The 13,651-nt window shown below is 43.6% G+C and overlaps 1 protein-coding gene across 2 annotated transcripts in view; it reads left to right on the top strand.

The window, feature by feature from the left end:
• The first annotated feature begins 702 nt into the window (after window positions 1–702).
• The window catches only part of gpm6bb (glycoprotein M6Bb), a 33,067-nt gene continuing 20,118 nt past the window's right edge, over window positions 703–13,651 (top strand). For both annotated transcript variants that reach the window (XM_080786661.1, XM_080786662.1), the window contains exon 1: window positions 703–859. In XM_080786661.1, coding sequence (XP_080642787.1) covers window positions 856–859 — 4 coding nt within the window. In that variant the 5' untranslated portion in view covers window positions 703–855. The remainder of the gene's footprint in view (window positions 860–13,651) is intronic.

Raw genomic sequence — 13,651 nt, 5'->3', positions numbered from 1 at the left:
CAGAAAGACTGGAAGTTATCCCAGAAACTAGAAATAACATCAAACAAGAAGAGATATATACTGTACATGTACAAAATATGGAGCGCTCTTATAATGTGACATTTCTACAAAAGAAAACTAAACGCATGTGGTCTCCGACGCTACAACATAAATAAAGAACGCTAACTTTTTCTGGAAGTTAAAATCAGGGACAGGACAAAGCACATTTTCCTGACTCTGCAGATTCAGGACTGACCCCTGATCTGGGTGATCTCTCTGTCATCTGTTTCTTGTTGACAACTTGACAGTGTTCCAGAGCAGACCACAAATGTCCTGATAACACCTTATCCGGAATAGAGGTTTACAGCTAGGGGGCTTCCAGACACACAGCGTTCCTGTTTGTTTGACAAACATTGTCCAAGCAAGCCCATGCATGCAATGTCTCTAGAATCTGATGTTTAACATCTTTCTGACTTTCTCTAAAGGAAAAGGAAGTGTTTGGATCTCTGCTTATTATCTACTAGAACAAAATGGAATTTGTGCATGCTGTCATACTGAGTATTATTCCAACTTCCAAGATAAGGAGTTCATGAGCCGGATGGCCGGCAGAACTTTCTCAACGTCCTAGTTGAGGTAACGGGCCAAAGCAAGCAAAGCACTAGTGTCCTGTCCTCTCATCAGTAATCTCCTCACGCGTGACGTCACGCAGCCTGTCTCCGAAGCGCGTCTCCGAAGGGGCGCAGCGCCGCGCACACAGTCTGTGGACTAGCTGGCGTTCGCAGTGCATCCCCGGACGCAACATCCCTGTCTGTCGCTGTGGCTCAACTTTCCTTAATACATCCACTATAACTTCGGGACCACTGGGAAACTGAAACAATGGGTAAGTCTTCCAATATTCGAACGGGTTGATTTGGAAAAACACGCGACAATCAGTGTGCATGTTCCCATCCTACTTTAGCCTACTTTATTTTTTGTGACAGCAGTCCCCATGTCCCTGTATGTATAATGACAACTAACGGTTTCCTAAATTATCGTCGGCTATACACCACTCAGGTTAGTAGCTCGGCAACAACAATGATAGTACATTTACCTGACCCGGTCGCGTGAATCAGCATTAGGCGTGTGGGCTAGTGGGGCAACTTGTGGAAAAGCGATTAGAGAGATAAGTCTGTAAGGATTTCCCTACAGACAGTTCGCCGTAACTCTGCATAGATAGAGCTCTGTGGGAGAGGAGATCCAAGTACCTCACTGACTCATTCTCTCCCAAAGCGCTTTTAGAATGTAGGCTGTTGTTGTTGAGTTGGCCCACATTTATTATCAACATGAATTAGACATTTAATGGGATGATTTAATTAAATCTCTCTTTGACACTGATGATGTCTGTGTTTTGTATCAATTGTCAAAATATTCCATTGAAAAAGTTTGACTGGTTTATTTTTGGGGGAAATTATCAAGAAAATGAACTGCACCAGAATTAAATGTAGTCTGATGCTCCACCATAGCATAGCATGGCCTAAAGTGTTGTCACCGAGAAGAGGCTGAACTAGGAGAGTTGTAATGGGAGTTATGTTTCTCTGACTCAGTCTCAAGTGTTGGCCATCTGTGTTCCCACCCTGGGGATGCTGCTTGGGAGGAGTGTACGTTGTTCATGCCATGGATGTTTAGTAACTTCTTGAAGGCAGGCTCCTACTGATGTGAGGCTTTGGGACATTAACAGGCTGTGTAGACCAGATGGAATAGTGAGCATTCAGCTTTCACTCCCCAAATGTTCTCATTTAGGCTACTCTTCTGTGGATATGTAATTGTCAACGTGTTTAGGGAACATTGTTCGCTGTGCAAACTAATTTCACACGTTGAGTCTCTTGTCTCTTTTGAGTAGCTTTGCTTATTTGTGTGTAAGCGTGTTCACTTTATTTACAATGGTGCAGCAGATGAGTCTTATGCTTAATTTATACCCCATTACAGGATGGTGTACTTTCGGCAAGCACTGTTGTACTACAGAGTATAAATGAAGGTGGAACACTGGCAGAGTAGAATGTGAATCAGTGCTCATTAATTCATTTCTGGAGCGTTCACAGTGGTGTCTTTGTGCTTCTAATTTGGAGCCGCTCCTTTGTATGACTCCAGTGCCTCTTAATGTAGGGAGAACTTCACTGAATTGCAAGTTTCAGAGTTTTAGACACAATGTGAACTAATTCCCGCAGCCCCTCATTCACAGTCTCATGGCGGATATTGCCCTGCATGGCAAATGACCATTGTGTATTGTTCACTAGCTAAGACTCCCTTCATATTCAAATACTTTCTGTAAGACTTTTGAAACAACAGCTTACCTTGGTCTGGGTGGAATGACTTGTCTTAGACACTTTATCCTTTTAGGTCTGCCTTTGAGATTAATTATGAGTTGTAAGCCCCTTGCAAAGAATGTTCCTCACCTCTGTTTAATTAACCACTTACCCTCTCTACTCAGTAAAACGGACCTGAGTTGCACTATCTTTTTTTTGCACTACACCAACCTCTTTGCGATGCGTTGGGTGCTTGTAGATCTGCTATTTTCTGTGAATGTTCCTCCCAGAAATAGGGATGCTGGGGCTCAACAAGTGGTTAATATCATCATGTATTGCAGTTGCCTGCATTGAAAGTCAAAGATTTGGCTCATTTATATTTTGTCACACACGGTTGTTGACAGAAAATGCAGGCCTAGCTATTATGTGAAGCTGCGTGGGTGGAACCGTTCTGCCCACCAAAATAAACAGGATGTCAAAGCTGCTTGAATTTGTGGAATTGAAACTGGAAAATTGAAGATGTCCCTTGGAGGTTATAACTTAACTTTAATAAGTGCCTGACTTGGCTTCATGGTGACTTTCAACTCGCAGAGAGGTCACACAGTTTGTCCTCTATTCTTTTGGTTAATAGTTCGACAGTGCTTTAGGCTTGTGCCTGGGATGTGGGAGGATAACTGGGCTGCAGTCTGCTGCACTCAAGGTGGTTCTTAACTCAGAGATACAGCATAGGGTGTCATTTTACTCCCATATCCTGTTAAGTTTTTAGTCTTTCTACTCTGGCAATAATTTACACACGTAAACAGTCTGTGGTCACTATAGACTTCAGTGATAGCTACAGCAGTGGGCTTGTGGGTCTAGACAAGTAGGCATCTTGTCTTTTGTCCAGATCTGTCTCTTGGTACATTTCAGCAACATCACCACCATACTCACTTGGGTGAAAAGAAACTAGACTAAATTCTGCATAGTACAGATGAGTGCCAGCTGCTACAGTATAGCATATTGGTCCATAGAGAATTAGAATTTAAGAAGGCTATTTATCATTTAGAAGTTCTGCGAAGGGCAGGAGTTAGGAGGTTTAGCAGCCTGTCAAATTATGTTTTCTTTTTTAAATGGCTACAATTTAATTATGCTAATTAACATTAAGGACTGTCTTGTGACTGGAGGTGAATACTAATCAAATACAGCAAATTATGGTCTTGACTGAACAGTGCCTCTGTTCCTCTTAGAATCAGTTGCTTGGTAGCCAAAAGAAAGGGAAAGGAATTACTTTTCCTCATGGAAACTCTTGAACCCTCTCCTTGAAAATACTTTCACCAATGTTTATAGCCAGTTTTCTACTAAGCAAGTTCTCTATTTACTGCGGTCATTCTCTGGAAAGGGTGATCACCAGGCAGCCTGTCACCACAAGTAAAGGCAGGCGAGATCTATTATACATACATATTATATGTTACATTGTACCTTGTTTTGCACTTTTGACTGTTATTAATTAATAATGAATCACTTCCCTGACAGACTGACATTGCTAGCATGTAGGCTGTGTTGTCATGGCCAAGCACTAATGATTGTCTTGATTGTGTGAAGCTGAAAACCCGTTAATTGGAAACTAAAAAGGGCCTGCTCATGGAATGCAGCTAAACTTCCTTCCATCATTCGTCACAGACATACACAGAGGAGTCAGCCAGTCCATTCGTTAAAGTAATACACATTAGAGTGATTATGACAAAAGCATCTGGAAAACACTGTGGCGTGTACTTGGAGCACCTTGTTCTTCTTCTTACCTAACTGTGCAGTATATGCCACCGTCAGAACAAGTATGTCTGGAAAGTGTCTGATTATAATGTCACTGGTGACACGCAGCGGGTAGAATGCACATAACGTGACCTTGCATCCTGAGTCTGTGCAGAGAGAGGAAAGACCTAAAGTTGTGAGCGTCATGCCAAATAGAGGGATGTTTTCGCTCTCCGAAACAGCTTGTCAGGCGATGCCTGAACAATAACACAGTGAGATAATGTTTCGCCGGCTTTGAGTTGACTCAAGGTGATCTCAGTTAAGGCCATGTGGCAGAGCAGTGCAGCTGTTCCCCAGAGATGTGCATGCGTGCGGTGGAGGAGGGACAGAGGGAGGCAGTATGAATTAATCTGGAGAGGTACTCTAGTCTGGAGGATGTAAACACAGATTGCAGTTTTGTTTTGATTGTTGCTTTCCGTCCTGTTCAAAGTATTTTGTCTGTCATATCCAAATAAATTTAATTGGACCTATTTTGTCCAAATGTCTGGACTAGGGGATCACCACAGAGTTCAGGTCCTGGTCATGACATCATTGGTGGCCAAAGTATAGGTTTTCCTAGTACACCTGACCTGATGTTTTGTGAAATGGCAAGCAAGCATTCTAATGGACTATTTTCCATGGGTTTTGCAATCATTAGATATACTAAACATCAACACTAATGAGGTAGTTGCTGTCATAATTTCATGATTTCTGGGCTTTTTTCCATGGCAGAGGATCTGACTGAGCATCTTTGGCAAATAATGTGCTGGAAGAGGCCCATGCCAGAGAAAAATCTTTGTTGCACCAAAATCAGACCACTCAACCCACCTGCGTCACCTCACTGCCGCACTTTATCGTTCAAATCTCATTTATTCGCTCTCTCTCTTCTGTTGTTTTAGTCTTGCGGCTCTTGCCTTCCTTGAAATCTCTTTCTCTCTCCCTCAGTTTATATCTGATAACAAAGATGGCGATTGTGCATTGTGATATGAAATGATGAAAGATGTTTCTCCAGAGGGGAGGCCTGCTCGAGCATGCTCCCAGGCCATGCCTTTTATTAACCACATTAATTCATTAACCCATTTTTGTTTGCTATTCGTTGTAGATCAATTATAGCGCTTAAGTGGTTAAGAGCCTGTTCATTGTAGCAGTGTGGAGGGAGGAGGAGGGGGAATGGAGGGTTGGGGTGGGGCAGTGGGGGGGTGAGGTTCAACAGCCGTAACCCCTAGATCTCACCCTTGTTAGAGCGATGTCGCTCGGCTATATGGCGGAAACAGGATGACATTTAATAAACTAAAAATTCTCCCGACATGCAAATGAGTGCAGGGCTTCCGATATGCTGGGAGCTGAATACATATCCTGTATAATATATGCTAATTATACAATCTGGCCATTTATTTATATTCAAGCCTACAGAAAAGGCATTGTCTAAGTAGATCAAAAGTGGCGGACCAATGTTGGACCAACTTTTAGTCATCATTTCCATGATACTGTGTTTGCAGTGTCTTTTTTTCTTCTGCTCTTACAGGACGTGTTGGTATATTGCTGGCTGTCGACTGAATAGGTGATATTTGTCAGTGGAACAACAATGTGTATCAGAGGTTTTGTTCAGAAAAGAATGATTGTTCCAGAAGGCCTGCTAGCAGAGAGACACAGACCTGCTGCTGATGCCCATTCACTCACCCACTGACCAGGCATTATACCCCTATTGCATGAACTGCCACTGCCTAAATCCAATTATACCAACCTGAAAAGACACATTTTCCATGGACAGAAACACAATATACATGTTATATACGCTGGTCATATCACATGAGGGAGCACATTGATGAAATGTTAATCAATAACCTTTTGTCCCATATTGGCCTACTTGCTGTATGTGCCAAGCCAGCCTTGGGTAAGCACATAATAAAGCAAAGAAATAGATTGTAGTATGGATGTGGAAGTGACTGTGTTTCAAGGTCAGACGTAGTAGGTTGATGTGATTGGTCCATTTGAATCCAGAGAGAGGCAGGCAGGCAGGCAGGCAGGCAGGCAGGCAGGCAGGCAGGCAGGCAGGCAGGCAGGCAGGCAGACAGGCAGACAGGCAGGCAGGCAGGCAGACAGGCAGGCAGGCAGGCAGGCAGGCAGGCAGGCAGGCAGGCATGTGCAGGTGATGCCACACCTCTACTCTACTCTCTAGGCCAGGGTTGGAGCAGGTCACTGGGTGAGAGCATGGAACTACTGGTGATTGATAAATTAATGAGAAATGCACTAGAAATTGACATTGGGTGATTCATTGTTTCTGTGGCAGCAGAGTGATAAACCCTGCCAGCGCGTTTTGCCTATATTTGGTCATTTACTCATTTTGATTTCCGGTTTCCCAGCCTGGAGGCCGCCATTGTACCGATCGGCTTGCATTAGCATTAGCTCACACTGTTTACACTTCCCGTTAACATGTCGGGAGCGATGCAAGACAAAATCACAAATGACATCTGAACCTCGGTTGGATCAGAAAAACCATGCACAGTGCACGTAGTTTAAAACCATGCACAGTGCACGTAGTTTAAAACCATGCACAGTGCACGTAGATTAAGAACTATGAGGCATTAATGGGGGCCAAGATCCTGGTGCTGGGGGTGACGGAGGTAAAGCTGGATGGGACTTGAGACTTTGACTGCGGTGGTGGGGGTGTGTGCACTGTTCACATTGGTTGATCACATGCCTGCCTCCTGTGAATCGTTTTATTTTTATTTAATATAAAGCTTTAGGTACGAACATGTACGTAGCTGGCAATAATCTAAAAAGGTATAATTCTTACTAAAGGTGTAATCTTCCATGATTTTTGACTTAGGGTATTTCAAATTGTCAATGTTCACCATATGGCAAGGTTCCCCCTGTTATGAGGACAAGTATTTAGGAACTGAAGGAATCTGACCGCATTTTCGGTGTTGTGGCATAGGAGAGGAGATAACCTTCACTAAGTGAGATGAGAAATTGTTGTGTTTGCCAGCTAATCTGCTGCAAGGTCATCTTTAGGGAGTGCGAGAGCACTCTCTCAGAATACACTGCTTTTGAACTGTGGGAGTGCAGTGGTGGAGGACTCAGTTAAAAGGGGAGACTGTAGGATTGAGTTGTTGGCGGTGTGCCCATGGAGCACATTCAACCCTCCACAGATAGCTCTTTGTCCTCGTCTCTTTTGCGCAGCTGCTAAACAACCGTAAGACAAAAGCATCTGGGGCGCCCCGTCACACTAATAAGAAGTGTTCACCATATGAAGAGCTGAGCTGAGCCCAACAGCTTCGGTCCATTTGCACGCAGCCAAGGTCTACGTGTCGAGATGTATTGCAGACTTTTAAAACGTGAACCCATGTAACCCTCTTACTTCCCCCTTGCCTCCTCGGGGCTCTGTGAAAAGAATCCTTTTACTGATTTGGTGTACAGCCTTAGCAGCTGTAGTAGTAATGTTTAAAAGAGAGAGAGAGAGAGAGAGAGAGAGAGAGAGAGCTCATAAGAAAGAAGTAGAAATAAGCTAAAACAGAGCTGTTAGTGTCAAGTAAACCGGACCACCATCAACAACACTATGAATTCCTGCTCCACAATGGCCTCCATTCTTCAGAAGGAACAGCTGTAAAAATGAAAGACACTAGTCACATCTCGGAAATCCTAATATACACACCTACAGTAAATGGTGCATTTATATAGTGCCTTTATCCAAGGCACTTTACATAGATTGTGCATTACATTCACCCATTCACACACACATTCATACACCGATGGCAGCAGAAACCATGCAAGGCAGTAGGCACCAACCAGCACATCAGGTGCAATTAGGGGTTCAGTGTCTTGCTCAAGGACACTTCGACTCTCTCCCTCTCTCTAACTCTGGGGGAGCCCGGGATCATACTGGCAACCTTGCGGTTTCCATCCAGCCACTCTACCCCTGAGCCACCGCCACCCATACAGAAAGATATAAGATATTTAAAGACTTTTTAACAACGGGGTCACAAAGGCCCATTTTATGTGCTTACAATGAACATTTGTTCCTTTAGTGCATCTGACAACAGTGCAGCTCGCCTTGGGTGTTGCGTAACATGCACATGATGCTTCCTTACTCATATTGTGGGGACAGTGCTGCATCTCACATCCTGGAACTTGTTTTGAGAGGGCAATGACCTTGTTGCACTCACTGTCCAGGAATCATCTTTTCTGTTCAGCGAGGCTTCCAGGCGAGACTCGAATTCTCTACTTATCACGCTCCAGAGAATGCGTTGATAGGCATGAAAAGGCGCTTCTGTCAAGCAGATGAAAATCTGGAATGGCCGATTATTTTTCCCAGATAAAAGTGACAGCTGCAGGAAAGCCAATAGCCGGGGGAGGGTGTCAGTGGGGAGAGTTCGGTTCACAGACGTAACAGGGTGAAAATGTGTGCGCCTAATTTGCTTGTTCATTAAATATGTTATTAAATGAGCATTGAGCACTTCAAGGCCAAATAAAGATCTGTCTTCTCAGGGCAATAATTGTGTTAAATGAATGTCACCGCCACACCTGTTGTGTCAGCATTACAGGCTCTCGTGTCACTTACGATTGCATTACAGAGGAAATGAGGAGTGAAAATATTGCAGGGCAAGAGGGAGCTAGGTGGTGGGGGGGGGGGTCGTATCTAGACCAAGTGCTCTGAACCAAGAGTAAATTAACCAAATTAGGTATGCTTTAACGCACAGGAACCCACCAAAAAAGTGTATGGTCAGTGAGAACGGCTACTTTCATTAACATCATGGAACGTCTGTGCGCTTATGCGGGGGGCAGGGGGGGGGTCCCAGATGTTTGAAATGTTCTGAAATGCAGCTTGATCCCATTATTACTACGCAAACACCAGGGGAGAGCGGTTAGCGATGTACAATATCATATCTGCACCACCACGGAGAGGTCTCGTAAGTCATCTTAACTTTTGACCTCCACGCTATGAGAAAATAATGCTGTAATACACAATAGAGGGGCCACCGCTGAGGATGGGAAAGAAGGACGTTGGTGAAGGAGGTTGAACATCTGGAGGAATACGGAGCTTCGCTCTCACAGGGGTGGGAACAATATAAAAGCTTTGTAGGACTATAGACTGTCAACGGTGCACCTTAGTAACCAGATACACATGAAATGTACGAGTAAGTGTTTCCTTACCAAATGCCATGCTCAAGCTGTGGTGTGTGTGCGTGCGTGTGTGCATGCGTGTTCGCACACTGTACACAGTCAAATCCAGAATGCTAATTTAACTGAAAGTGTGCACATGGACCTGTAAGGGTGAATGTATTGGACTATACTATACAGTAGTGACTCATGACTGTGTGTACTTAGTTTTTACAGTATAGCCTTATATCAATGAAGTAACGATGACCCTGCCTCTCATAGGTCAGCCATGGACTGTCCTCTTTTGCCGTCTACCAATTAGCAATTAGGTCCCATCTCTTTCTGTTTTGAATAATAATATTAAGAAGAAGAGTCACCAATCAGCCAAAAAGGCTATAAAATAAAGCAGCGATCTCTCTTGACCTTTTAAATTAAATGTTTTCAAACTGTAGCCAACAAAGTATTAAAGTAATATGTGCTCTTCTTTACAAAGTAATATGGTATAATATTACTGTTTTGGCAGAGTAATACCTTACTTTACCCGTTACTGGGTAAAGTAATAATATTACAGTAATATTACTAGTAACTACTAACTATAGTTACTGTCCAACACTGCTCACAAGGGTCCGTCACACAGTCGGTTCCTACAACAACATGGCTCCCACTCCCACCGTGACCTTCTGGACTGTGCCGGGGTTGAAACGTCAGGTTCAGGATCCAGCCGTGTTCTTCCCTGGACCCGCCGGGCGCCGGAGGACTGACCCTCGGCAGGACAATGGCATTAAAGCGATCCATGTTGTCGGCTGTTGTCATAGTGTTGATGGTGAATCCTGACGTGGCTGGTGGGTGGCGGTGGTGGTGGTGGGAGGGGCACCAGGCCTGTGGGGAACCCTGGCTAAGCTGAATGAAGAAGGACCCCCCCACACACACACACGCACACACACACAGACACCCCTTGTCCCTCTCTCCAAGGGTAGAATATGGTAAATGTAGGGGTCACTGGGGTGAGAGGTTGGCTGTGTGACGTGGAAGACAATGGGGCTGGCTGGGGCTGGAAGAGAGACGGAGAAAAAGACCCCAGCAGCTGGGAGAAAAAGTGGAGTGAGGGGTGGGGGGGCTTATGGGAAGCCCCCAAGATTAGTCGAGTCTCTGCTGTCTTCATGCCTCTGTGCTTCATTACGTCTCTATTGTGTATGTGTGCGTGGGTGCGTGCGTGTTTGCGTATCGGCATGTGTTTGCATGTGTGTTTGAAATGACCATGTGTCCTAGCTGCCTGTTTGACAAGTGGGAGAATGAAAAGAGATCCTTCCCCAACGTAATGTTATTCACCGTCGCAGCAGCTGGAGCGTGAGAACCAAGTGGTTCTGAAGTCATGAGAAACACCAAGAAGCACATATGGAACCTGGAACGTCGACAACCATATAAGAAATGTCACGCAGTTGACAATATATCCAGAGATGGAACGGCTGCACTATATATATAACCTGTCACTATCACATATACGGCATGGGGTAATCTGCCACTTTCACATGTAAACCAGCATGTTCTATTGTTTGTCTTTCTTAATACCGTACAACAAATGTTATATGTCATTGTACATCTTCAACACATTCATGGCTCTTTAGTATTCCACAGAAGTAGCTGTCTCTCTTGCAAGCCAATAAATATGCATTTATTTTCGAGCCTTTATTTGACAGTGACAGGAAAAAGAGACGGAGTAGGGTAATGACATGTAGCAAATGATCCAGTCTGACAGGAATCGAACCAGGGACTCTTTGATCAGGATATTTTGCAGTGCACACATGTGGTATGTGCCCTAGCCACTAGGCTGTCAGCCTGTCAGGACACCCAAGCCTGAGCTTGTGCTTTTTTCGACTAGTTGCCAGAAGGCTATTTTGTTGTAAGAATGCAAAGACCACATGAACTGTATTCAAAAGCCTGCTTACACACTATTTACCCCCGTCCTGCTATTATCTCTCTAAATCGAGTGATTTTATTTGCTAGTCTCGCAAGACATACTGTAAAGGCCGCTCAATGAACGGTTGCTCTATCAGCTAAATATAACACAGCTAAGGATGATAGGCTATGTATTTAAAGGATTTAATTTTCCTTTGGTGAGATTTATTCCTGCCCCTAATTATGTCCAGCGCCATTGTTTCAGATAGTTGGGTGGGGGTGCATGTGGATGTGCTTTGCTCCCTTGAGAGATAAACCTGATTTGATACTTTGTGTTTTTCTTTGATCTGTGAGCTGACGACGCGTTGCGAGTCTTGCAACCGTATAGATTGGCTCTTTTCAGCAACACCATTGTACAATGTCCATGGAGTATAACTTAATGAGTGTGCATGGAAGGGACAGTCTTGAGTCAGATTAGAAGAACAGTGAGAGAGATTACAGCATGTAATGATCACAGCATGGGGGGGGTGTGATGATAGTATGTTTCATGCCTCTACATAAGGAGAGCTTCTTGGAGGACAGTGTGGGGTTCTTAATCTGAAATGTATGTTGGCAAGAATACATATGAATGTACAGTATACTGTATGTCTTTTGGAGAATTATTGAGGTTTCTATAACCATAGCTTTCACTCTAGTCTAAATGGTTCACATTGCTATATGATAAGGTACTGAGGCCATTCCTGTCAGTAAAATGGAAAATCTCCAAATGTTTTTCAGTGGGTTATTTGATTCCAGTGGAATTATTGAAAGACACACATTTAGTAAATGAAAAATGTGGTGTTCATTTCCTTGGCAAACTAGTGTGACAATAACTTTTAAGTATTGTCTGTTTTTGCTGTTGGAGAGGTACTTGGTTGATCTATTGTGTTGGTAAAGTCTAATTTGTACTTTGTACTGTTATATGATACAGCAATGTGATATGTTGGTACAACATACATCATGCCTTAAACGTGGCACAGCATAATGAGACTGGTGCCCCTTCAGAAGAGAGGCAGCATTTAAAGATGCCGTGTGGCTTGCTCTCCCATGGAACAATAGAGATGACATTAGAAAAACAAAATAGCAAAAAATACTCCAACAACAATAAGAAATGGAATTGACTGCTTTTCATTATTACTAAGTTCTATTAAAAACAACCAACCCTCCCCCCCCTCTCTCTCTCTCATACTTCTGCTATCCCCAGCCCATAAGTGTTGTCATGACTCCAGCATGAAAGTTTTGTTGCACTGGGTTTTTCCACCCGTGCCAATGTTCCCCAAGTCATGGTGGCAGTTTCCAAAACTAGAGAAGGAAGTCTGAGTAATATGAAGCATCTGTGCCTCGCTGAAGCAAACAATGTGACCCGTCCAAAACCACAGTGGCGGTGAAGGTGCCAGCTAGGGAACCAGAATCTTCCAAGTAATTTCTTAGAGGAAAAATATGGCCGCTAAGCATCTCTTGAGTGTTGCTTCCTTTCCAGACCTAGCACGATAGCACCAAAAACATGCAATTATAGAAGTGCTGAGTCAGACGTCCTGGGGATTATTTGGTCTAACACTAGCAATTACTCTGAAGGGAGAATTCCAACCAGAGAATAATACAACGGGAGGTATTTACATGCCAAACCATATCTATAGCATGTCTTACAAGTGGTTACTTGTGCTTTTTATTTAGCAACATTGCATTAAGCTGGGTGGCATACAGTATGGTGATGTTATATCATGGCCTTACTAGTCCAATATTTCTTCCCCTGCCTGTTTAGTTGCCCCATAGGCAATACGTTCCTTCAAATAAATCTCTGCTTACTGATAAGTCTGGGGAAATCTAAATTCATTGAAAGGATGGACGGTGGATAAAACCAGCTCTAACAAACCTACATGCACCCACTGCTTTGAAAACCAATCCTGATAGGCTACCGTCCGTTCCAATATGGACCGCCCTCAATTATTGTCAATTATTTTCTAAATTGTTTAAATAGCAGATCTACAAGCTCACAACGCATCATGATGCGACACAACGTTGTGAGCTTGTACATCAGCTATTTTTGCTATATGTCCTACGACGAAGTATACAGGGCTTAAGTGGTTAATGCCCTTCAGTTGAGCTACTAAAGCTCCCTTGTGTGGATGTGTGCATGCTGTGGATGTGTGTGTGGATGTGTGTGTGTGTGTGTGTGTGGATGTGTGCATGCTGAACACATTATTGGATGAGAAACAGTCATGGTGAAATCTTACCGCTTAAGGAATTAAAACAGCAACACAGCAGCACTATTTTTAGCCAGCACTTTAGAAACATAACAATTGCACCCCTCAGATTAAGTTATTCTTTCCATTGTTTTAAGAATAGTGTATGCGGCAATTAAGGTTTGCAATAGTTAAGGCATGTGACACTTTAAATGCCGACCCCTCATGAGATGAAAGATGTTTAAACCACAAGTTTCAAATGAACTATTGTTCATGGCATAAATCAACAGGACTCACATTCAAAGTCTTTACTGAGATTATTGCCTCTTGTCTGTCTAACATCGCAAACAGGAAGTAATGGCCTCATTACGAGGATGCCCATTGCAGTTTCACCTCTTGTTCTCC

Source organism: Protomyctophum bolini (genome assembly GCF_963924005.1).
Source record: "Protomyctophum bolini genome assembly, chromosome: 16".
In the NCBI taxonomy this organism is placed as follows: domain Eukaryota; kingdom Metazoa; phylum Chordata; class Actinopteri; order Myctophiformes; family Myctophidae; genus Protomyctophum; species Protomyctophum bolini.
This window is presented reverse-complemented; position numbering and strand designations above follow the sequence as displayed.